Genomic DNA, 26,605 nt, shown 5'->3' with positions numbered 1-26,605 from the left:
CCAAAAGTGTAGAGATCCTCAAATTGTTCGGCTCCAAAAATAGCAATAGTGATAATGTGGTTTCCAATACAAAGTTGACAGGATTTTCTAAAGTAGTTATCAACTTGCTAAACGACAGTAAAGATAGTTCTAGTGTTAGGAAAGTGAAGCGAAGTGACAGTTATAAAATGGCCAACTCGCCGATGATGCCAATCAAAAGGCTATTGAATGTTGAAAGTTTTGGCCTCTCCAAAACCAACACAAAATCCATAGAACTAATTGAATCAGAAATTGCAGCTGATTTATTACGAAACAAGATTAATTATCCAGCCACCGTTTCACCCAAGTTGTGTGATAAGATGCTGTACCATAGTGAACTCAATAACATTAAGTTTAGATTTAGAGATGATTTGGATAAATGTGATAATTTAGGAAGCTTTAGAGATGACTTTGAAAGCAAGTTGACGGAGCTCTCGTTAAGTCCGTTGAACACCCCGCTCTATAGCCGACCTAGAACTCTGATCAAAGTGCAGAATGTACCTGAAGTAGTGACCGAAGATGAGATGGATTCTGACTTTGAAGAGGAAGACCTGAGACCGACTCCTTATCCTTATGTCACCACTCCAAATAAAGTCACAATGCCTAATGATGGTTTTAGTCACCGAGCCCGGGTGCTTTCTGTCACTAGTCATTTCGATACAGAAATCTGGTAACCATTCAACTGATTCTTCCGACATCTCTTGTACATACATTATTGAATATTGGTTTGGGTTTTGTTGTGGTTTTTGGGTCATCATCACTCTGCCAGGTGCCAATAATGCCTACCATTAATAGCTCACAAAATTTAACATATAATGCTGCATATAAACAGGAGAAATTTACCGCGAGCCGGGTCACAAATTATGGGAAAGGAACGAAGCAAACGCCGCTTGTGGTTGCTTCGTTTCTTTTTCATAATTCGTGGCTCGTCTACACGGCAAATTTCTCCTGGTTATACGCAGCCTAACCCGGGATCCTCAGTGCAATCTGTATCTATTGGGCTTGTGACTTTTGGAATATTGTCTATAGTATTATAATATCTTTGTATCTATCGTGTGTGTACATAATATGTATTTATAAAAAAAAGTATTTTATAAAGTTGCCGTGGGTTGAAGCAAACTATCATCCCAAAAGCAATATTATAACTTACCAGTGTTTTTTTTTCAGATGAAAACTGTAAATACATATTAAATTTTATCATAAACTATTAAATTATCATGACGAATTTATTTAAAATTAAATTTTTACACAAAAAGAGATATACGTATTTACAATTTTCATAATATATTTTCACAATAATGATATTTGTATAGTCTAAAATGACAATAATTGACAATCAACGGGATTAATGTTCCTTTGCAATGCACTTACACATGAATAAATTGTTGTATATAGCAGCACGGTTGCACCAGCTAAGGAAGATTAAGTCTCAGATGCATGATTTCTTTTGTTCAGCATTTAGTCCATATCAACAGCTCATTGCTATGATTTGTAAGTGCATGGTTTTTATGTTTCATTTTCGTGTTTTGTGTGCGTGTTGTAACACTAGATTTAATTGATAATCATTGCTAATGTAATTGTGTGCAAAATAGATTACACATTTGATGTCCACGTTTGTATTTTATTTTATTTCATGCACCCCTGTAGCATGTTGGCAAATGCTTGTGCACCTGCTACCTCTACCTGGTGACACCCCCACTCCCCTCTCACTTCGCTTACATAGGGTTGCCATCTTTTATTCTATCATAGTGATTTATTATTAAATTATTTACAAACTCCTTAGGCTAATTTATTCAGTTTTGGGAACCAACAGCTTAGAGTCAATTTGTTTGCTTTTTGGAATAGTGTCTCTCCCACTGTCATAGTTAGAAATATGAACTAAACAGTGCTAGAAAGAAAAAAATACCAAGCTTTACATTCAAATATAGAAGTTAAAATGTACACCTCTATGTAACCAGTGGTTCCGACCGCAATTTGATAAAAAATTGTGAAACTTTGTGAATTTTTACTAATTATTTTTATATGAAATCACCAAAAGTGAGGTGGCAGTAATGTTTATAATAATACATTTTTCTAATACAATATTTGTTATCAGTTAATTTAGTTCAGTGTTTAGATGAAAAAACGTAAGGTGAGCCATTTTTATCACTTTTTTGTGTTTGATTTCAAAATTTTAATTTTCAAAAATTGTATTTATTTTTAATAATAAAATTTGGAAGCGTATTTCATCACCTTTCAAAAACGGTTTTTAATTTTAGGACACCTTCAGAAATATCCCATTTATTAGATTATATTGAGAAGTGAAAATACACACAAATTCTCAGACTTTCTGGCGGCATATTTAAGAAATATAACGGGTCAATATGCCAGAGATCTGAGGGGATAAATTATTTAAGGTTAAGTGGGATTTCTGTTGGCGTTTGTAAAAAGCTTTAAATCGAACATTGATGCTTTTGAAGATGCATTTTTTGAAATTTTATAAATTGTTGAAACTCAAATTAGGCTAGGTAGTAAAACAAGAACTCAATAAAAACTTTTAGATCTGGCAACTAGGGTCAATAAAAATGTAATATTCACTTTGATTTAAATAACCCTCCTAGCTCTTTTCTCACCTTCATTATTTAACTTTACAAAACCCATTTTTAAAACGCTAATTGGTGATTGATTCGTAATGAAAACATTCAAGTTTCCATTTTTGTAACAAGGGTTCGTTGGGAGTTATTAATTTAAAGTTTGGCAACCTTATTCCCTAACATTCCCTGCCAATATTGTGTTCCCAAGTGTTGGCACGCTCCCTGCAATGTTTGTCGCAGATAATGATTATCACAATTCAACATCTCCACTCCTAACTATAACCAAACAACCCACTGCACGGCAACAAGGTAGTATTTTTTACATTATTTTATTTATCATTTTGTTTTTTATTTAATATCTACGGTGAAAAGGGAAAATGGCAATGTTTTACGCGAGAAAAAATGGTAAGTATACAGAAAATAGGGACACGCTTAATACGCTCATTTTATTTTAAAAACACTTTGTATAGGTTAGATAATTATCAGAGGTACGTATTTTTTTTTTGGAAAGCTAAAATAATGCATTTTAGAAGATATTTCGTTAAAAAATTGATTATTTAGGCTAATTTTATAAATTTATTTTTTAACTAAACCTAACTACTGCACATTGAGCGTGTCCTTATTTTCTGTATATTTGCTAAAAAACACGGTAGTCACAAAATTTTCTATGCTCTTACTTATTATAAAGTTAATACATACATATTATGTATTACCCATAGACATATGAATATTAGTAGACCTGCCCTAAGTGATTAAAAGCGTATTATCCCCACTCCCCATACCGGTTCCATTGGAGCCGGCTGTGCTCGCGTATGGCCTCAAGTGAAATTTGAAAACGTGACGTCATCATTCTTGTGCGAACTATGGTCGAGGCATCATCGGTTCATTTTACGAAATAACACGGCAAAATGTTGACTTGTACTATGAAAACTTGTAAAAATAGATGTGAAAAAGAGAATAAACCCAATTGTCGTATTACATTCCATATATAAGCATTATTTTACTTTATTTTAAGCATATTCACATCGTATAATATGAATCAGTTGTTACTATCACATCGAGAAACGTCTGGACGCGAAACACAAAGCTGGTTGGTTGCTGGGAAGTAAATTATGAACATTTATAAAAGTGTCTTAACTAAATACTTAAACGAAATATTCGACTCTGAAAATAGAACCCAATTTTTTTGCCGAATTTGGACTTCGCAAATTTGTTCATAACGTGGCGAGTAATTTGCGCTCCCATGTAAAAATGTCTATTCATTCAAAAGCAGATTTTACTTTTAAGAAGTAAATGGTGATATTATAATGCGAGATGCCTATTTACTGTCAGATTGATTTATTGACGAATCACAGTCAGCTTCACTCCCTTCGTTCTTCAACAGTTGATTTTACCCCTCGCCATTATCTTCTCGTCTATTAATTCCTATGTCTGTGGTATTACCATTGTTTTGGTTTAAAGAGGTAAAAAAATCACTTCATTATTAATTGTACACTAATTTATTGATAGATTTGAAATCTCATTTGTCTTTATGTGCTTGACGCATATTGATTTCTGTGGTTTATATGCATTTAATGTACTTGCATAAAATTATGTAATGTTAAACCACAAAGTGGTATTCTAAGAAGAAAAAAATGAGTGATGGTGATTTTAGTCCTTGGGGTAAAAAAATAGACACAGGGCGTGTTTAATAGCTCCTTTTGGCTTATCGTAAAAAGCATTTAAAAACTTAATTCTGCCGGGTAATTTTTGTACGCCTCGCTGTGATATTTTTAAGCTAACAACAAAATCGTAGGAGAGATTTATTCCATTCTGCCTTTTCACTGTCTATGTTCTGTAAATACACTTTTAATTGATAACCATGTTATTACGTGTTTCTTATTGCTACTATAAGTATAAGGAATATTAATTCGACAAGTTATTCTATATATTTTTGACTAAGAAGTTCTAGCTGTTTGTAAATCTTAAATTTTTGTTGAATAAAAACATTATTTTGTTATTAAATTGGCTTCTACGCAGTCATACATTTTTATAGCCCTTGCTTAAATATGAGTAGAATTTAATGCTCCTATTCGTAAAGCTGATTCTAAATTATGAGCGCATTATGAACATACGCTTGCTTTTACATTATTTGGAATATTGGATCCAATTCCAAAGAAGTAGGCATGAGGTTAGGCATGAAAGAATGCCTAGTTGCTTAATGGAAAGATATATTTATTAGTGTTAGCAATTTTCTTATTTAAAGAAAGATTATATTTTGCATCATAGAAAAGCATTTAAAATATATATTTTTTATAATTTCCACTACCTCGGGCTGTGTTAATTTACCCATTATGATATTTTCCAGACTATCGACATTCATCGGCTGACCGAGTGCATCAAAACTCTCCTGGACATCCAGTTTATCTACCTCTTCAAGTTAATCAGCTAGCGAGCCAACACTCCGGCCTGAATAGTGATCAACTTGCACAGAGAAGTCCACACACCAATCCCAGTGGACGGGTTTACAGTCAAGACGACATGCAGAAGAACACGCCTTCCCTCCCGCAAGGCAACGCTTACTGGACTCTGCAGCCCAAGAAGTCCGATGCCTTGTTGACGTCAGACGCTAAAACATTCCAACGCTCCGTTACTCCCGACATAACCAGGGGCCTTTATTCCTATGCTAATAATTTCCCCCCGACTTCAGTACAAGCGGGTCAACACGTACAACCTCCTGCAGTCCCTCCCACAGGTCAACCCATGCAGCAACCTTACTATAACCAACTTAGAACTCCTGTACTTCAGTTACAAAAGCCGGAAGATCTTTTAAAAAGTCACGGCATTGTGCCTCAAAACTACAATACTAGACCGGGCATGGATAACTCTTTCCTTCCCATTGAAAACCGGCAAGATCTTTCAATCGGCAGGGTGAACATGATTGCCCGAGATAGCGAATCTCTTAAAATGTCCCCCATTGACCCCAGAAGTACTGGTAGATTCCAATCTTCAACACCCACTCGTAACACTAGTGCTGTAGAAGAATCAATCATTTCTGGAAGTCAAGTGACGTCTCCCGTAAAATCAACCATGTCTAATGAAGAGTTATACGCCGTTATTCATAAAAGTAAAAAGAAGATGAACATTAAGAGTCCACCACTAGACAGAGCCGGGTCTCCGGCTCTCTCAGTGACCAGTTTGTCTCCGGGAAGTTCAGAGAGTTCTATCACGGGCCGTATCACTCCTGTTAAAATGCCGGAGACTGGTTATCTTAGTGACGCTCGCATGAGGCACAGCTGGTCTCCCAACTTGCAGGAGAACATCCTCACTGCAGAGGCCCTTAGAGCGCAAGAGTCAGGTTCTCCTCGGCAAGATGGAACGAGGCAGAACTGGACATGTGCAGACCGGCACGGTCCTCCCCCTCAAACATCCCGATTAGATTTTAAGAAGCTGCTTTTACAACACGGTGTAAAACTTAATGTTCAATCCACTTACAGGCAACCGGCCAAAGTATCCGCTGTAGAAAGACTTAAATTATCAAGAGAACCAGGTCCTCAGCAGCAAAATCCCAACTCTTCAAACATCAATATCCTCGACCTCAGTGGATCTCCTAAAACATACACTCACAGGCGAATAATGCGAACAAACAACCCTGCCCCCAGCTCCCCACTGCGAACTAATGTCCTAATCAAGGAACATAAAGTTACACCTAAGATATTGTTATCTCCTAAAACCCAGTGGCGGTTCTCCAGTCCCAGATCTGACGTATTATCTTCCCCAATCCCGGAAGCATTTGACGAAGAAGAAAGTCCAAATGGCTCTAATCTCAAAGATCACCGACAACTCGAGACTGATTTCTCTAATAAAATATTAGAAAATAAATCCTCTTTCAGAAATACAGAATCCCGACCAACAACTGGTGCCCGACGAAGCCTCATTCCCGCAATCAGAGAAAATGTCCAACCGGAACAAACGGATTCTATTAATTATTTAGGAAGCGCTAGCAGAATTTCCCCCATGAAAGATAATATTTTCCTGGCAACTCAGGAGAATAATTTTACAAAATTAGAGCAGCAAGCCTTAAACTCTTTTGGACAACCGCAAAGTAAATACAATCAGCCAAAAGCTTCCAGAGCGGAGATGTTGCAAGCTCAAAAAGCTCAATTTTTATCCCAAGAATCTTCCGGTCTGGCTAACTTCAGCTCGTCTCCCACTTCCAGCCAGTTCAGGCAATCCAATGTATCTGATAATACGGTGACTATTCCTCCAAACAATGAGCATGTTAAGTGCCCATCTCCGCCAACTTTAGAAACTGCGTTATGATGAAACTTAAGGAAATTCGTCAGCGGTGTAAATAAAGCTTTTCGATTTCGAAAATCAGCAAATTCTAATAAGTATTGATCGTTGGTGAACCCGACTGGTTAGATTAAGGTTACGTATATATTTTAAGCAAGGTGCGCCAACTTCGCGGTTGAACTGTCATTTTGGCTTTTAAACATTTTGTACGGTTCGCATTAGAGGCTGTAGATTTTTAATAAATTTATAGAATAAGAGTCTAGCGTTCTAGTCTAATCTGCATTCGTATTATTTGTTTTGTATCGATTAAACATTTTAATGGTGCAGTAACTTATCCAGTTCTTATTTTATTTAATAAGTATTACATATTTTTCTGGGACCAATACATATTATAATATGATGACTTATTATATAATCTATTTGGCTATCCCAGACTGACAAGAAATACACTTCTTTTGTATTTTTATGAATTATTTATTGATTAAGTTAAGCCTGTTTTTTTTTATTACAGTGCAGCTTTTAATTTATTAAAGTGAATTAATATATTACATTCCCTGTTTTTAATTATCCTGATATAATTTCTTTAATCAAACTTATTGCAAGACTGAAATAATGTGTCCAATTATTTCTGAATGAAAAATGCTTTGATCGAGAATCTTTCGAAAGATGTTGAAGATGACTTCAGTGGACAAAATAAAAATGTATAAGAATTCAAGAAAGGTTTGTATTGGGTACATGATTTGTAAGAATAATTCAATTAAAAATGGTTTGTGTCATCGCTGGTGTGTATTTTGGGAGCTATTTCGTCAACTTCAATTTTTTGGCGAGCTAAGTCACTTATGGAGAATGTTAAACCAATATTCTGGATAATTAATAGCATGAGAAAAAAATTCCAGTTCTTGAAAAAGGTGAAATATATTTTTATACTTCTTAATATTTTAGGGGGTATTTCACCATCCTCTTGATAGCTTATCCATAGGATACCTCATATGAGTCGTGTAATTTCTATACCCGCTATATCAACTTTCATTGATTTGGAGAAAACCACAAAAAACTGTCACATGTCTAGCGTACATAAGTAATTGCATTACAATTTTTTATATAATGAATTGGAGTAATAAAATTTCGAAAAGCATTTATTTTTCTATATATGTCTAGCAATAATTAAGTAATTTCGATAAATAAAATGGATAAAGCGGATTTTGATACTCACTTCGTGATATAGAGGCTTTTGAAAGTCAACTGAGCCAACATGGCGGGTTTAGAAACACACGCGTAGATCATTTTGACACACGAGCGTGGCGTCAGAGCAGCGGCCATATTGTATTTTGGCAAAATAACTGCTTGTGATTGGTTGAATCCGATATAGCGGGTTTTGATAATAACTTTCTGTATGATATAGCGGATTTGGTTTCTCACTCGCAGTTTTAACATGGTTTTTGGTCGTGATAAGGAGGGTTTTGAAACTCAATTTTAGGCTCCTCTTGTTGCTCGCAAAAATGTGAACAAGATGTCATACTCAGATCATTTTGTCAAAAAATCGGATCGGATATAGCGGGTATAGAAATTATACGATTCATATCTAGTCTCTGAAAGTTCTTCTCTGATGGCTTTGAAATGTTGACACAATGTTGCATTTGAATGTGTCTTTTTATCTACCTATATTTTATAGATGTCACCTGTGGCAGGTAAAAACAGCGCCATCCGTTGGACGTAAAAGCAACACGCGTTATTGATTCTCTATCTACACAGACAGACCGAGCCACAGCAACACGTGGAAGGGTACAGCTAGGTAGAAAACTCGGCTACCTTATCTAATAATACATAATAAATATATACCAACGGTCTAGCACAGACATCCAGTGGTTAATTACGGTGTTTTGTAAAGCATTTAACAAGATTACTTTGTAGATTTTTCGTGGGAAATTTACTTAACTTATTTCATCTAGAATGGATAACAGGCGAACATTCATTTTGTTGCATTACATTTTATTAACCTTGAGTATTCTTGTAAATTACACTTAACACATTGCGCTAGGCCATAGATAATATAACCACTATACATAGGTACGAGTACCAAATAATACTAAACTCGAACTTTATATATAAATCAATCAAAAATATACATTATCCTGTAGATAAGTGATTAAGGGGGTAGTGAAATACCCCCTTAATAAAACAGCATATTTATTGAACAAAAGCAGTGTTTTCTCGCACAATGGAAAGATAGAAAATAGTAATATTGGTAACAAGTCTCTGAATTAAATCAGTATTTGGGAGGAGGCGAAAATTTCAAACAATATTATCCTTATTTATGTGGATGTAGCACATGTGATACATCGGCAGCCATCTCCGTTTGTGAATGTAGCACATGTGTTACATCGGCGGCTATCCCCGTTTGTGAATGTTGCACATATGTTACATCGGAAGCTATTCCCGTTTATGAATGTAGCACATGTGAAACATTGGCGGCTATCCACGTTTGCGAATGTAACAGATGTGATACAAAAATGTTTCACCAAAATGTAATCATGTCTGAGCAGTTAATTTATGCTTGTGTCAAAAAATGCCATGTGGCAGGATAGATTGCGTTGAAAAGGCCAGTATTGAAAGAGATAACATTTTAGGAGGTACAGAAAATAGGGACACGTACATTTTATTTTAAAAACATTTGTATCAGTAAGATAATGATGAGAAGTATTATTTTACTGATAATGAAATGGAAAATCGTGCATTTTAATAGCTGTACCCGAGAAGCATACGGAAAAAAATGAAATGTTCAGGAGATGTGTTTTTAGCTAATCTCTCCTTCTTTCCACACATATTTTGGTTGATAATTGAAAGATATATTGTTTTTTTAATAGATGAATAGTTTTAAAATGGATTATTTTCCATTTCCGGAAACTGGAATATTTAGTTTTCATTATTATCTACCTAGTACAAAATGTTTTTAAAATAAAATGTGTCACTATTTTCTGTATATTTACCATTTCGGTAATAAAAGAATCATGGAACATATAAAATGTCGTTTAATTACATATTTATATTAGAAGTAGATCTTAACGTTAAAAGTTATTTGATAAAATATCTCACACTTGCACTGTAATTTAAGTCCTTAACTAAAATAATTGTTTTCACATTTTTATGAAGAGTTACTAAGAATTCTTTATCGGAGGTCCATTCATCATCTGTGGTCGCATCGGACCCATGGGTCCCATCGGTCCCATCATAGGTCCCATTGGCCCCATTTGTCCCATCTGACCCATTTGTCCCATTTGACCCATTTGGCCCATTTGTCCCATCATCGGAGGAGGCCTCATACCCATCATAGGCGGCATTGGACCATGGGGACCCATCATCATGGGAGGCATAGGACCAGGGCCCATCCCTGGCGGCGGGAGCATACCTGGTGGGGCTCCTTGCTGACCTCCTGGTCTCTGGGGTGGACCCAAGCTTCCAAGGTTAGAAGGCGGAGGAATGGCTGCACCTCCTTTAGCACTCGCAAATGGATTCTGTGCAATCTTCCCCGCTTTGAAGGCGGCCGTCGTCGCATCAATCAAATGCTGCGCCTGTTCTTCCATCCATTTCTGATAGTAGAATTTGACATTGTCTTTGTGCTTACGACCGGTACAGTGAGTCTTTCGCACACTGGGAGAATCGTGCGTCAGATAAGTATCGCAATAATCACAATAGTACTTAGGCATGTTTAAATACCAACAAATTATTTATTTATACAAAACTTATGTTTGGTTAGGAAATGTATCCAAAACGCACAAAAACATCCGTCAACTTCCACCATAGAAAAATTAGGATTTTTAGACGTTTTCACTCCATCAAGTTGTCGTCACTGAACAATAAATTATGTATTTGTATTGCCAGTATGAAAAGTAAAGTATCTTTCTAGAGCCTTGATTCTACCAATTTAAAAAATATATATTTTCGTCAAACAAAAACATCGTCGCTCCATCCATGGCCTACATATCTTTCCAGTCGCTATTAGGGCGCCCATTTCCTCCAAGGGGTGCCCGCAGACGCGTAGACGAGAGACTAGTTGCGGCAAAGTTACTGATATAAAAATTTATTATGGCATATCGAGGACAAAATAAAATGTTGGGTTTTGTTATAAGAATTTGCAGCCAATTTAAAAATATTCAAACCTATAAAAATTTGTATGTCATTGGTTAGGAGTCAAATTGAATAACAACTCGACAGTGTGAGCACCTAGTTACGCTCATGATAGAAAAAATTCAAAAAAAAATCCTAGTATTTATTAATTTCAGAATGGGTAGTACAAGGGAATGCGTCAACCATGATTATCTACTATGTCAACTCAATTTATTAAAATTATCTGAACGTAGAATAGTTAATGACCTAAAATGTTTATATAAAATCATAAATTCAATAATTGACAGCCCTGAACTATTATACTTGATTTCTTTACATATACCTCGCAAACCAACATCGAGGCATTATCTACCGTTCTATTGTGATAACTCCAACAAAGAATTTCAATTCTATACCCCGGTTCGCCGTATACAAAATATGGGTAATGACTATAAAGATGTTGTTATATATTCAACACATCATTCACCAAATATAAACAAGTCATTACCCAATTTATTTCAGAAAGAAGAATATCAAATATAATATAATTTAACTATAGAACCTACATAGCTCTGTTTATCTTACAAAAGTTTTGTAATTGTCCTAGTATTATATTTTTCCTTCTTGCATGGTGGAGTGTCTAGTTTCCACTATATTTCGTTTTGACATTGTTTTTGTTTAAGAGTTTGTGTTTTTTTTATGTCTTATATTTTCTTTTTGATTTTTGATTTTATTTTTTAATTTTACTTTTTTACATTACTCTTATGATATATATATATATATATATATATATATATATATATATATAATAGGGGCGGGGTGTTAAACGCAAAATATTTTTAACAAATATGTTTTCATATTTTTTATAACTTTGATTGATACGATTAAGGCCATTGGTTGAGTGGATTGAAGCCCCCCAAATTATTATTATTTGGACAGTAGGTCATTTTTCCTCTAACGTTATATTAATATGCCTCCCGACTTTTCTAGCTCTCTCTGTATACAAGGGATAATATTTAGGTTAATATGAGCAAATTTTCAAATTGAGATGGTCTATGTATTGTATTATAACTGAAATTAAAAAGTGTTGCAGATTTTAGTGAAAATTTTGCGATGTCGGTAATCTTGTTCTAAAAACGCAATTTTTCAATCAAAAGGCTCTGCCACACTTCGGAGCGACGGTACCATGCGCCACTCCAGGCCGCCGCGCAGAAAAGTCTCACAATGGACTGCGCTGTAAACTGACACCTTACTTTCGGACTTTACTTTTCTGCGCGGCGGCCTGGAGTGACCGTGGTACCGCTTTATTTATAGTACCGCGCACCGCTCTGAAGAGGAAGTGTGGCCGAGTCTAATATAAATCGGTTCAATATTTCGTTTGCATTGTGGAAAGCATAAACAAACTACTCACGTGGAAAGTATCCAAAAATTGACGTAAGTCCCAAGCTTTTTTCTGTAAGTTGGTCTCGCTGTTCTTAGGCGGGAAGGGATAATTGTTGGCAAATAGACGAATGAGAGAAGGAAATTGTGAAAAAGGATAGAAGATAGTTTTTTTCTGTTGTGCGACTAGTACGCTGCTCTGACACGGTCGCATTTTCGTGTTTCGTGTTTCAAACGCAATAGGTTTTTATCCCCCGCGAAATGTGCGCCCTCGCCAGTAAAATATCCAATATGAAATACATTTTAGTTACTGGCGGTGTTATTAGTGGCATAGGGAAAGGCGTCATAGCTAGTTCCTTCGGAACTATACTAAAAAACTGTGGAATAAGTGTTACATCCATCAAAATCGACCCTTATATTAACATCGACGCAGGCACATTTTCACCTTACGAGCACGGTAAGTAATTTTCTTATACAAAAAATATCACGCAATATAACATATCTCTTTCTGTTACACATTTTTTACCAGCAACTGTATTATATTGGTTCCTCATTGGCAAGAAGTCAGTTATTTTCCTCTCGGCCATGTGTTTTTGTGACGCCATACTCAGCAGTTAGGTTATTAATATCAAGCTGTCAATGTCAAATATGAGAGTGTAATTTAATTATTTTATATTATGAGAATTATTTCGAAAAAATAATCCAGAACGTGTGTTTGGAATGGGAGTTTCTTTCAGCATTCCTGCCAATATCCAAAAACCACTGACATAATGCCAACAAATGTGCTTATTTTCGTAGATTCGATGATAACATGGCAAAGTAGCGAAAATCCTTGTGACATGTGATTTTATATGACGCTCCAAATCTACCGAATCGTACGATTCTAATTGTAATAATTGCGTTCGCGCAACTATTTTTAGCGTTACACCAAAAACAATTTGATTGATTTTAATGTTTTTGTTGTTTGTTTTCAGGTGAAGTTTACGTTTTAGATGATGGGGGGGAAGTGGACTTGGATTTGGGAAACTACGAAAGGTTCCTGGACGTCACTCTCCATCATGACAACAACATCACCACGGGGAAAATCTATCAACAAGTTATCAGCAGGGAACGCAAAGGGGATTACTTAGGCAAGACTGTACAAGGTAAATAAACATTGGTTTGTAATGTAATGTGTAACTGAGCACCAAATTAAGGTTAATATTTACCTAACCGCTGCACTAACCAGGCACAATTTATTTAATTATTATCGTAATTACAATTCAACGTAAATACTACAAGAAACAACTATTTATGTCTGGGAGATGGTAAAAGATGCATTAAAGTTTCATTTTTATTAAAAGTTCAAAATTTCCTTGTAAAACGATTTGGTAAATATTCGGGATCGCTGGCCACGGATAATACGAAATATTTTTTTAATAAAACCTTTTGATTCACCTTAATTACAATAAAAACAAACTGACTGCATTTGGGAAATTTTTAATTTTAGCATTTTATTTTTTAATTACGTAAAATGAAAATTCGCTTTTAAAAATATTTCCTATTATCCATGGCCAGCAATCTCGAATAATTACCAATGATTTTCTGCCAACTTGTTGGTGTTATTTGTTAGTATATAGTAATAATTTGCGAAAGTTTCGTTTCAATCTAAATACGCACAAATTATATGAATAACCCAAACTTAGAACCCAATAACCTGTTTTGTGCATTCAAATAGTTGTTTCTTGTAGTAATTAAGTTGAAACGAAGTATAATTTCCACAATGTGTGCCTAAAAGTGCGGTGGTTAGTTAAATATTTACCATATTAATATTATAAATGATTGGGTTTAGTATAAATTGAATGTATTTTTGGTTCCAAATCAAGATTCTCGGTGGAACCTCAGTTTACGAGCAAAATTCGTTTTGGAATTGTATTTGTACTCTAAAAAACTGGTACATGAATTCAAATGATTTTTCATTGCTGGCAACCCATGACTTTTTTTTACCCACTTGGTTACAGACGTTTTGTTTGGCATCTTGGCCTGTCAAGAGTTATAGACTTACTCGGGTGGTGATATCCAAGATTTTTTTTTAGTTAATTAGTTAATTTAGGTATTGTCTTCATAAAATCAAATTACTGTAAGACTCTCCTAACCTAGTTCCATCACTAGTTTTTCTGCTAATCTCACCTAGTTTCTTCATAAATTTCCATTCTTACTTGTTCTTGAAATATGTATCAGTTCTTGCTTATAAAAGATATTTATTTTCATTTATGAGGTATCCAACAATGCCTACGGATATCATTGTTGTAAAATTCTGATGGATAGCAATAATTGTCTCACTGATGTGCAATAAACATACAAGTACCACATAATATATACACACAAGTTCCATATAATATACACATACAATTACCACATAATATATACATACAAGTGCCATATAAAATATACATACAAGTACCACATAATATAGACACACAAGTTCCACATAATATATACATACAAGTGCCATATAAAATATACATACAAGTACCACATAAATATATAATGATACTTACTATATTACTATAATTCACTTATCAATCTCCTTTGTACAACTTTCTTTATATCTTTCATCGCTGTATTAATTCTGTAAAACACCCAATCTGGCGTAATAAAGGTTTGTTGGTTACAAACACGCTTTACAAGAAACTGTTAATGTTTATTTTTATAAATATCAACCATGTTACTACACATTGCTCTGTAACTACTTTCGTAGTTAGTTATTATTTTGTACTCTTGTTCTTATATACAACTAGCTGTACCACGTCACGCGTTGTTGTGGCTCAATCTGTCTGTGCAAATAGAGAAACAATAGCGTATTTTACTTTAACGTCCAACAAAAGGTGTTGTTATTAAAAAAAATCATGTTTTTACCTGTCACAGGTGACATCTATTTAACGTTGTGTCAAAATTTCAAAGCAATCGATGAAGAACTTTCGGAGATTTAAGATTTTGAACAAACGAATATAGACTATTGAACTCCTTTGTACAACAGAACTTTCTGTGATAACTTGCATTGTTCCTGCTTATATCGCTCAGTTCATTATGTTATGTACAGGGTTTTCCAATAAGAGGTGTTATTTTGATATCCAATCGTAAAAGATCAATGGTTTCGTTGCTTGTGTGGCACGTAGCGCCGAGTGTTGAAATTAAACGTTGTCCAGATCAATACCATCCAATTCCGGCCATAAAAAATCATTAATCATCTCTCGCACAATGGCGCAATCCATTCACCGTAACTGTTGCTCCAGCCTCATTTTCGAAAAAGTAAGGTCCAATGACTCCGCCGGACCATAAACCGCACAAACGGTCACACGTTGAGGATATAGAGACTTTTCAACAATAACTCTTGGGTTTTCCGAGCCCCAGATGCGACAATTTTGCTTGTTGACAAATCACTCAAGATGATTTGCATTTGATTCACTCAAGTGAATTTTAATAATTTCAATGCGTTGTTGAAGCGTGTATCGTTCCATTTTTATTAATGGCGTAGTTTCTACATGTCAAAAAATGACAGCTTCAAAAGTAACATCTACCGAAATAGCGGGCTATTCAAAATAACGCCTCTTATTGGAAAACCCTTTACTATACACTTTTTATTGTATTCTTCAACAACTTACATACAACGATGTATACATGTAAAAACCTTGAAGGTTTGAATCACAGACATATGAATATATAGACTAGAAATTAAAGGTGAGGGGTAAAATCAACTGTTGAAGAACGAAGGGGGTAAAGCTGACTGTGATTCGTCAATAAATCAATCTGACAGTATATAGGCATCTCGCATTATAATATCACCATTTAGTTCTTAAAAGTAAAATCTGCTTTTGAATGAATAGACATTTTTACATGGGAGCGCAAATTACTCGCCACGTTATGAACAAATTTGCGAAGTCCAAATTCGGCAAAAAAAAATTTCTTCTATTTTCAGAGTCGAATATTTTGTTTACGTATTTAGTTAAGACACTTTTATAAGTGTTCATAATTTACTTCCCAGTAACAACGATGCGCACACTTGAGAATCGCTACATTCGACAAATGTTGGCTCGATGTGATAGTATATGTTTCTACAACTGATTCATATTATACGACGTGAATAAGCTTAAAATGATGCTTACATATGGAATGTAATACGACAATTGGGTTTATTCTCTTTTTCACATATATTTTTACAAGTTTTCATATCACAAGCCACTATTTTGCCGTGTTATTTCATAAAATGCCTCGACCATAGCTCGACGCTAGTTCGAACAAGAATGATGACGTCACATTCTCAAGATTCACGGGAAGCCATACGCGAGCCCAGCCGGCTCCAATGGAACCGGTATGGGGAGTGGGGAATAATACGCTTTTAATCACTTAGGGCAGGTCTACTAATATTCATATGTCTATGGTTTGAATAAATAAATAAATAATATGATTCTAGCCTAGTTGCTTATCTTTTCAACGAATTTTTTAATCTTACTATTTTTGGTACTTAATAGTATTTACAGTGCAAACAGTTACAGGATAATCCCAAGAAGTGATATGAAAAAACCTGATGTCGCCAGTTCACTTAAGACGTTTAGAATCCTAGGTCAACGAGATTGATTATTATTTGTTCAAGAAAGATTTTAGATATTTGAAAATGTTTGCTCAATTTCACTAAAAGAAAGGAAAAATCTTGCTTACTTTTGGGCATGTAGACATATGCAATACACTTCTAGATTGATGCAAATGATTAATCTATATAAATTAAAATGTTAATCTTCGTTTGTTCAAAATCTTAATCCTCTGAAAGTTCTTCACTGGTTGCATTGAAATACTCGTGTTTTTATATATACAGGGTGTATCGGCACGTACCCGACAAACTTTAACCAGCTATTCCTTAGCATATTTGAAGTAAAAAATCTTATGTGCACTTAGCCGTCCGGTAACGTATTTTTTTAATAAAAAATTTATTATTCATATTTTCACCACATGTCACCACTGTTTTATCCTTTGTCAAAGTTTGAAAACCCATCTGGCAATATTTTATTCGAATTTGTTGAATAATGTACGTGTGTACCTATATTGGCGCGCTTTAACAATCACAACGAAATGGCACGGCACCATTCGTCTCATTTTTAACTATTATTATTTAGTGTGTCCGAAAGAGCGAAGACGCTCTTCGACATACTTGCTTATAACAGCTGTTGAACACGAAAACCAATGCCAATGACAGTGATGTAGTGTGGAAATTTTTATTTTTTTTTGTTTTTAGTTGAAAAAAAAATGCTACCGGACAGCAAAGTGCCCATAACATTTTTTACTCCAAATGTGCTAAGGAATAGCTGGTTAAAGTTTGTCGGGTACGTGCCGATACACCCTGTATAGATGACACCTGTGATGAGTAAAAACATGCGTTTTTGAAAAACAGTGCCATCTGTTGCAAAAGCAACGAGCTCTTATTGTTTCTCTAACTACCCAAATAGACTGAGCCACAGCAACGCTTGGCGGGGTACAGCTAGTAGAAAATAAAACAATCCTTTCTGCAGTGTTACGGTGTACACATTTGACGTTTTAGTCATGGGGGTTGTGTGTTTAATTCCTGCCGCAGTTGAAAAATAAATTTCCTTAGATATTTACATTTCTCATTGTTGTGATATAAGTCATAGAGTGCTTTGAACCTTAAACAAATGGTTCTACAGCTGTTGTGTGAAATATTTACAATGAGTATTAATATTATAATTCCAAGAAAATTGTTGGTTTTCTTCGTAAATGCGATAATCGAGTACTAATAATAGATTAGATAAAAATTACATTAACTTATACAACTTCCTGATTTTATCTTTCGTTTACATTTGGTAAACACAAAGTAAATGATAAACTGAAGACCACACCTTTATCTAGTACTCTTGAGTATTTTTTACAAAAGTGAGGCTTATATTATAAATGAAACTACTAACCATCATGCCATTTCTCTGAAGTTAGGCAGAGAGGATGGATCGCCACACAACTCTGTCTTGACAGCTTGTCAGCTCCTAGCTTAAATCACATTGATGCATCGTCTCATACATAATCTTATATTATTCTGACTCTTGACATGACATGACCAAAGTATTTGATTCATTTAGTCTTCCTTGAACGTCCCTCACTTTTTTTACCACTATACAAATTATCGTGGTCCGTCAGGTTCCTCAAGACTCTGGTAAACCAGCAACTTTTTACAGTTTTGCTTCCAAGTTTCAATACAAGTTTGGTGGAGTTATTGCAGGAGATAAATTTTGTGTGCTGTGAATTTGTCTTATACTTTACGGCAATCTTGACGGGATACACCAATATTTACTTTCAATGCAATTTTTTGGCAATTTTTCTTGCTTGTTTACCAGTACCTTTAGAATTGAATGATCAAGTATCTCATAGACATGTTAATTGTCCCAAATATACAACAATGGATTTCTTCTTAGATCCATTACCCATGACCCATACGGTCAAAGTAAATATTATTAGAGAGCAGAAATTAATCAAAAAAAGATTGAATTTCAGTTGGAACTGTGGTAGTCACAATTTCATCTATTTTGTATGCTGTATACTTCTGCAAATTAACTCTGCTTGACCAAAAATTTAGAAACTGTATTTTTTGATTGTTGAAAAGTTTGCTAAGTTTTGTAATTTTTTTGCTGTAAATCAGTATTTTAGGGCAGTCTTTCAGCTAACAATACGCCATGCATTGCAGAGTCGCTTGTAAACGACTAGAATCGCATTTCACTTTATAGAGGAGATAATTCAAAGCCTTTCCCACACTTCAAACAAAGGCCGACTTAGTTATATTATACAATCTTATAAATATTATCATAACAGAATCCTTCACACTCTCAATTCCTCTTATCAGAGCTTTATCCACGCAATTAAAGCATTCTTTCAATGCTTCAACCATTTTATCATTCCATTCTATTGCTCTGTATCCCACATGGTGTTGATGTTAATTAGTCAGGTTTATAATTAAACTGTTAATCTCATATTTTTTTGTTGTCAACTTTCCATTATGTGCAGAGGTATTTTTGCCTCAGAGGTAAATGATATTATGCCAGTTTATGATGTGTGCTTTCGAAAATGGCTTCTTGCTTTGAAACCTGTTATCGCTAGTAAATTATGTAAATATGCACTCTTTATGTCTACCGGTATAATGAGATTAGCATGCACCAAGCCTTGAGTTAATAGAAAAGAGGGAATTAATTGATTGAAAACACTTAATGCAGTCAATTAATCAAATTCTCAATTAGATGATTTTCAGAAGGTGCAACTCATTTGGATGATAAATTCTATGGGTTCCTAAAATTTCAAATAAAATAATCATTGTGGTTTTAATAAAGATAAAGTTAATAGTTAACCTGAAAAACTTTAAACGCAGGAAACATGATTACTAAGAATTATTGTATTCATAAATCTAGTTAGTAGTTACTCTGAAAATATTTTATTATTATTATTCTTAATTAATACAATTTTACTAATCAACACAAATTTATTAGTTAACCCTTCATTCAGGTTAATTTGTTTGCTTTTGGGAACAACTCATATAGTCTCACAGAAATCATTGTATCTTCCTTACATTTGTAGTGAGAAATATGATCTAAACGGTGTTAGAAAAAGAAAATAACATGCTTTATATTAAAATCTAGTAGTTAACCACAGAAGAATCAAAATGTGCACGTTTTGAAACCAAAGATACCGACCGCAATTTGAAAAAAAATTATGAGAATTTTTATTAATTTATTTTTTTATGAAAACAGTGAGGTGACTATAATGTTTGTAATATATTTGTCTAATAAAATAACTGTGTTTTTGTAAAAAAATTTCTCGTTATCGGTAATTTAAGTTACAAAAAACGTAAAGTGAGCCATTTAATTATTTTTTTATTTATTTATTTATTTATTTATATATATAATTAGTACATTTATTTATAACAATTACAGGTAATAAAGCCTAAGACGTTATAATTGTACCATTTATGCAGTGTATATGCAATGCCAAAAATCTCGTAAATGCGCTATAGGACACAAAAAATAAATCTAATTTCTTATCTACCGCATTCAAAAAGCACGTAGCTCTCCCCACAGGTGAGTTCATTAATAAATTAGTGCGGCTTGCTCTACTATATAGAAGATTGTGATGACGTCCTCGAGAGTGAGACTCTGGTACAAAAAAATTTAATTGGGCCAGTATCTCATTATTAGATAAGTGACCGTTTATTAGTTGGAAAAAATATTTAAGCAAAGCAATACCTCTACGTGTCTCTAGGGAGTGGTAATTGGTCATGCCTAATATATAAATCGATGGGTAAAGCCAAGGGTAACGTCCATAGAGCCGCGAGAATAAAAACCTTAAAAAATTTTTATGGACTCTTTCAATGCGTAAAGTGTATGTTAATTCATGTGGAGCCCAGATGATCGAGTTTGATTCAAGTACACTTAGGACTAGTGTGTTATATAATAACGTCAGTGTTTTTGTGTTACGAAACGGATATGAGTTTCTAATTACGAAGCCGAGAAGCCTGTATCCTCTGCTTATTAAATCATCGATGTGTTGGTGAAAGGTTAGTTTGCTGTCGTAAATAACTCCTAGATCTTTGATTTGATTTAGGTGTTGGAGAATAATTTCATTGATTGTATATTCAAATACATGCGGTTTCTTTGATCTTGTATAGGAGACGATATTGCACTTGGGTGTACTGAAGTTCAAGCCATTTATTTTGGCCCAGTTTGAGACGCAGTCAATGTCACGTTGAAGGAGAATACAGTCAAGATGGTTTTTTATTGAACGATATAGTTTCAAGTCATCTGCAAATAGTAAATACAGCGAATGTGTGATGACTGAACCAATATCGTTGATAAAAATCAGAAACAGAAGTGGTCCAAGGATAGACCCCTGAGGAACTCCAGAAAAAACTGTGAATTCCAAAGAACTGGAACCCTTATAATAAACAAACTGTCTACGATTTCGAAAATATGAAGCAAAAAAACAGAGTAGTCTTTTGGAAAAACCAAATGAAGCTAGCTTATTTAGAAGAATGTCGATGTCAACCTTGTCGAATGCTTTTTCCAGGTCGAAATAAGCAACATCCACCTGTCCCCGATTGTCGAGAGTTTGTGATAAGAAATCTGAGATGCATAAGAGGTTTGATGTTACTGACATCTGGGGTCTAAAACCATATTGACGGTCATCAAGAATTGGATTAACGTGATTAAGTATATATTTATGTAGAATTTTCTCGAATATTTTCATGATGGAACATAGAACGGCAACTGGTCGATAATTCCGGATATCGCGTTTATCTCCCTTCTTGTAGATAGGGGTTATTTTAGTTAATCTCCAGATGTCTGGGAGAATCCCGTTTTTTAGGCAAACATTGAAGAGATGACATAATGGTGGTATTAAAAGGTCGGAACAACCCTTTAGTATAAATGTTGGAATATTGTCAGGACCGATGGAGTGAGGTTTCTTTAAATTTGAGAGTGCCTCCTTAACATCTTTTTCTGAAATACTGACCAGGTCGAATGAGGGCCCAATCTGTACAGTGTGAAGGGTAGAGTCAATATTGAGAGTTGGTTGGACATTTTTGTAAACAGATGAAAAAAAGGTCGCAAAACTATTTGCGATTTTATCATCAGTAGTCAATTCCTCTCCGTCAAGAATCATAGACTTAAATGAGTTGTTGGATTTTTTTAGATCCTTAATGTACTTCCAAAACTGTTTGGGATCGATAGATAATTTTTCTTCCATTGAAGTTAAATGATTTTTAAAAGCTTCACTGATTTCATGTTTTACGATGGAGCGATAGGCTGAAAAACTAGCATAGTCCAAGTTGTGACGTGTTTTTTTCCATCGCTTATGAAAAATATGTTTAATTTTAATATTTGAAATAATACTATTGGTGTACCACTTAGGATATACTCTGTGTGCCGTAGTGCGAGGTGTGGAAATGGGTATACACTTGTCGAATATATTGTAAATTGAATTGTAAAAATTTGTACATAATGCATTTATATCTGTTGAACTTTGGCAGACCGGTTGCCATGAGCATTCAGAAAGCAATTCATATAATAAGTGGAAATTTCCTTTGTTGAATCTCCATGCGTTTATGGTTCTAGCTCCATGATAGGAGGGAACTTCTATTGGACTTGGGTTTAGACATGAATTTGCAACACCTGAGTGAGTTTCACTAATACTTATAGACAGAGCAGGGTGGTGCTTGTCCTCGTTTGTAATAGGGTCATGACATTTCTCAACACACTTTATAAGATCCTTGGCATTACATAAAACTACGTCCAGAGTGTTATTATAATCATTACATATCAAGTTATATTCTTGCAAACCGTAGAAACATTTAAAATAGTTAAACATGTTCACAATATTGGAGTTACAGGAAGGGAGGTTCAAATCACCTAATATTAAGATATTTTTGTCACTGAGAAGATTATAATTACTTTCTATTTTTTCGAACATGTTGTAGTATAACGAAGTTGAAGAACGAGGTGGCACATATATCACACATACGAAAACAGTTGAAGATTTCAAGGATAGCTTCACCCACAGGGATTCAGTGTCGGGGAGGTCCATTGAAGAAATCCTCTCAGCATGGGTTACAGAATCAGCACGAACAGCCAGGACGACACCCCCCGCTCGTGTGAGGCGGTCACGACGAAAGACAACATAATTTTCTGGAAATAGCTCTGAATTATGCACACTTGGTTTCAGCCACGATTCAGTGATTGCTATTAAATCTAAGCTATCTCGAGCAAATAGGTTGTTTTTAAATAATGCCAATTTCGTATTTAGCCCTCGAACGTTTTGGTAATAGATAGAGAGGTTAGAATTACTTCTCACTCTTAGAGTGTTTCGTTTTATCATTGGTTGCAACGTTTCTCCGAAAAAACCACTCATTGAATGCAACATGATTTGGCCATATGTTCGGGTCCATAAAAAATGAAAGCTTCGATTCCGGGACTCCAATCCGGAAAGAGGCGTAGTCAGCTTTGGCTGTCAATTTGACAACATCGTAAACAATTTCTTTGTTTATATTGAGAAGGAAATTTACAATATCCTCGACCGTAGTGTTGACATCGAATTGCCAGGCATGAATATACTTGCGCCTTTCAACGGCTATGAGGCCTTTATGCTCAGTCGCGGTACCATGAAGTACTGGTCGTCTTTTTTTCCTATGCGTGACTCGGCGCCAATTGGGGTTAGCCGAAGTGGAGGTATAGGCTTCTGTTTCCGATTTGGATTCTGCTGTATCGGTTTCTGCAGTCTTCGATGTTATAGTATCGGTAGGTTGGGCAACGGGAGTTGACATCTTCTTCGGTTTAGATGGGCCGAACATCGGAACCGATGGATCTGGAACAGATGATGCCATTGAAGCATATGTTGTAGCAGGTTGAGGGTCTACTTCCGATTTGCCCTTTTTTGTAGCAGATCTCGTGGTAATCTTACGAGCGTTGGGGCAGCCGACTAAGGCAGCTTGGGTTGTGGCAGGCGGTGGGCTAGCCGCTCTGTTTGTCTGTACGTCGCTGGGCCCCGTTGGGAGCTGCGGGGCGGAGGGGGGCGAGCGTAGTAAAGTAGTGACCGCTAGTGCGGCGGCGGCAGGCGCGGCGGGCAAGACGCGCGGGTCCGGGGGGATCGGACCTGCGGCGTTCGACGAAGAGACACTGCATGTACATGTACACATTTTAACACTACCGACATACGTTGTCAGTAAATTTTTAAGGGAATTCTGTTCCCTTTCAAAAAACAACATTTTGTCACTCAAACTTTCAATCGTTTTCGTTAGTAGGTGAAGCCCAATCAAAATTTCGTTACTGTCACCCATTTCGGTTAATTATCAAGCGCTGATAATAGGAAACAGAAACAAAATTTTAGCGCGACAAAAAGACGTGCGTTCCGGGCGATATAGAATAATCGATGATGTTTGATCTTATGTGTTTGCATTCAAAATTTTAATATTTCAAAAAATATATGTTTATTTCTAATAATAAAATATGAGAGCGTATTTCACCATCTTTTAAAAACAATATTTAGTTTTTGGATACGTTCAGAAATATTCCATTTATTTGCATTTTATTGCAAAACAGAAATACTCCGACCGTCAGAATCAGAATATGGCCGAGGGCCTGAGGAGTTCAAAATTTATTGGTTAAGGCGATGCACTACGTCGTGTAATATTCTAAATTGAGCCGCTATCAATAACAACCCTTACGTAGATGGCGATAAAGTTTAAATTCCCGCTCTACACCATCCGCTTATTTTGATTTATGCAAGAAAAAAACATGGCCAAAAAGTGCCTTTTATTTTATTTTGTGGATGTTCAGGCATAAATATTTAATTTTTTTCCGATCATTTTATAAATAACTTAATTTGCCACATTATACAATAAAATCATAACCGAAAATGGGTTCGTAAGAAAGAGATTTTGAACTTTAAAGCAGTTTTCATAGGCCTATACATTATTTTTTTATGGGCTTACAAAAAGACTTATTAAAAAAATACTCGATTATTTCAAAGGCCAAGATGTATTCTACTTGCAGTATTTAATTAAGGCTTCTGAAACATTTCTAGGCGACCAAATTTTCAAACCAAAAACACATGATTTTGCATTACTACGTATGACATCGCCTTAATGCAAATTCATTAGCTAATACAAACTTATTAGTAAATACAAATTTATTAGCGAATACAAATTATTACTTAACACAAATTTACTAACCAAATTTTTTTTTTTTTCTTTTTTTGTCCATTATTTGAGATTTTAAAATAAACTTTTTTGGTCCCTAAAACCATCAATAAAAAATAAAGTCTCTGTTTCACTCTATGATTTGTAAAGAGCCCTTTAGTTTATTTTTCTCAAAAATGGTACCATCCTAAATACATATTATTAACTTTGATGTTGCTCAAATGTTTTTGGAAAAAAAAAATAGATTGGGAATAGAAATTGCTCTCAATTACCATTTTGGTTAACTATTGTAAGAATATCAACATTTGTATTGTAGAATGTGAAAATGAAAAAACACGATTTTTTTTTTTAAACTTAATTAAAATCAAATTTAATAATATAATTAAGTTCTTAAGATTAGGTTGTGACTGAGACGCAACCTCAACTCTATCCGGGAGAGGTGGCCTTCAAATGTTAATCGTCATCATAATAATCATATTGGTATTTGAAGGCAACCAATTGTTTGTTTGTTTTAGATTTAAGTGCCTCCCTATATTCTTTATTTTTATTGGTGTATTTGTACATTGTTTCAGTGGTGCCCCACATAACAGACGCCATCCAGGAGTGGGTGTCGCGAGTGGCGCAGGTGCCCGTGTGTGGCAATGAGCAGCCGCAGGTGTGCATCGTGGAGCTGGGCGGCACCATCGGCGACATCGAGGGCATGCCCTTTGTGGAGGCCTTCCGCCAGTTCCAGTTCCGCGTCAAGCGTGAGAACTTCTGCTGCGCGCACGTCTCTCTGGTGCCTTCGGTGAGAATTACCGACTCCTCGTTCAAACGGCATCCCCTTTGAAATGACAAGGCTCCATCTGACACATAAATGCTGTGCGATAATGGGCTCTATAGAAAGCTATTTTAGAGTTCATTATCACATAGCATTTCCATGTCAGATGGAACCTTCTTATTCCAAAGGGTTAATATTACTAATATGTTTTTGGCAACCTCAGTGGCATAGCGGTCCTTTAATCTGGACTCAGATGCCGAAAGTTCAAAAACTAGTGCTATTGGATTTTTACTAACGCTGCTGGCTGCTTGGAATAGTTCCAATTTTGAAACATCCACCATCTCGATTTTGACATTTTTTTTATCATTTAAAACACCTACTTGTTTGTAATCTTGAATTTTTGATTACAATAAAACATGTGTGGAACAATTTTTGATACAGACAAAATATAAAATTAAATAAATGAAACCGAAGCGAGAGAGATATACTTAAAGACTACTGGCGGGAGATGGCCTCCTGGGAATTGTGCACTTTGTTGTTTCGTATATCTGGCCAACGAAGTAAAGATATTTCTTCTTGAAAATTTCAACAGATTTCAATATAATAAAGAATAAGCCACGTTTTAAACCCGGTTTGAGCACCATTCTTCGAAATTTTGATTTGAATCTTAGGTGTCGCTTGACCACACGTATGCGTCAGCCGCGTCGTGGGCTTGATTTTCCAAATCACATACCTGTGCATCAGCCGTGTGCCGAAGTCAAACACAATCACAATAAATAA

At 35.2% G+C, this 26,605-nt stretch overlaps 3 protein-coding genes across 4 annotated transcripts in view; 2 read left to right on the top strand and 1 right to left on the bottom strand.

The window, feature by feature from the left end:
* The window catches only part of gukh (NHS actin remodeling regulator GUK-holder), a 356,083-nt gene extending 348,707 nt beyond the window's left edge, over positions 1 to 7,376 (top strand). For both annotated transcript variants that reach the window (XM_089632635.1, XM_089632636.1), the window contains exon 7: positions 4,939 to 7,376. In XM_089632635.1, the coding sequence (XP_089488761.1) occupies positions 4,939 to 6,893 (1,955 nt within the window). In that variant the 3' untranslated portion in view covers positions 6,894 to 7,376. The remainder of the gene's footprint in view (positions 1 to 4,938) is intronic.
* A 2,501-nt stretch (positions 7,377 to 9,877) lies between these two features.
* On the bottom strand, positions 9,878 to 10,695 carry snRNP-U1-C (small ribonucleoprotein particle U1 subunit C). The gene has a single exon (XM_089632937.1). It carries the CDS (start codon positions 10,568 to 10,570, stop codon positions 10,022 to 10,024), a length of 549 nt encoding a protein of 182 aa, XP_089489063.1. The 5' UTR covers positions 10,571 to 10,695; the 3' UTR covers positions 9,878 to 10,021.
* A 1,821-nt stretch (positions 10,696 to 12,516) lies between these two features.
* The window catches only part of Ctps (CTP synthase), a 32,178-nt gene continuing 18,089 nt past the window's right edge, over positions 12,517 to 26,605 (top strand). The window contains exons 1-3 of the mRNA XM_089632634.1: positions 12,517 to 12,807; positions 13,325 to 13,495; positions 25,638 to 25,852. Coding sequence (XP_089488760.1) covers positions 12,612 to 12,807; positions 13,325 to 13,495; positions 25,638 to 25,852 — 582 coding nt within the window. The 5' untranslated portion in view covers positions 12,517 to 12,611. The remainder of the gene's footprint in view (positions 12,808 to 13,324; positions 13,496 to 25,637; positions 25,853 to 26,605) is intronic.

The sequence above is a fragment of the Hesperophylax consimilis genome, chromosome 6 (assembly GCF_061612785.1).
Source record: "Hesperophylax consimilis isolate HC1 chromosome 6, BYU_Hcon_1.0, whole genome shotgun sequence".
NCBI classification, from domain to species: domain Eukaryota; kingdom Metazoa; phylum Arthropoda; class Insecta; order Trichoptera; family Limnephilidae; genus Hesperophylax; species Hesperophylax consimilis.
The sequence above is the reverse complement of the archived record's forward strand: the minus strand, read 5'-3'. Positions and strand labels throughout refer to the sequence as shown.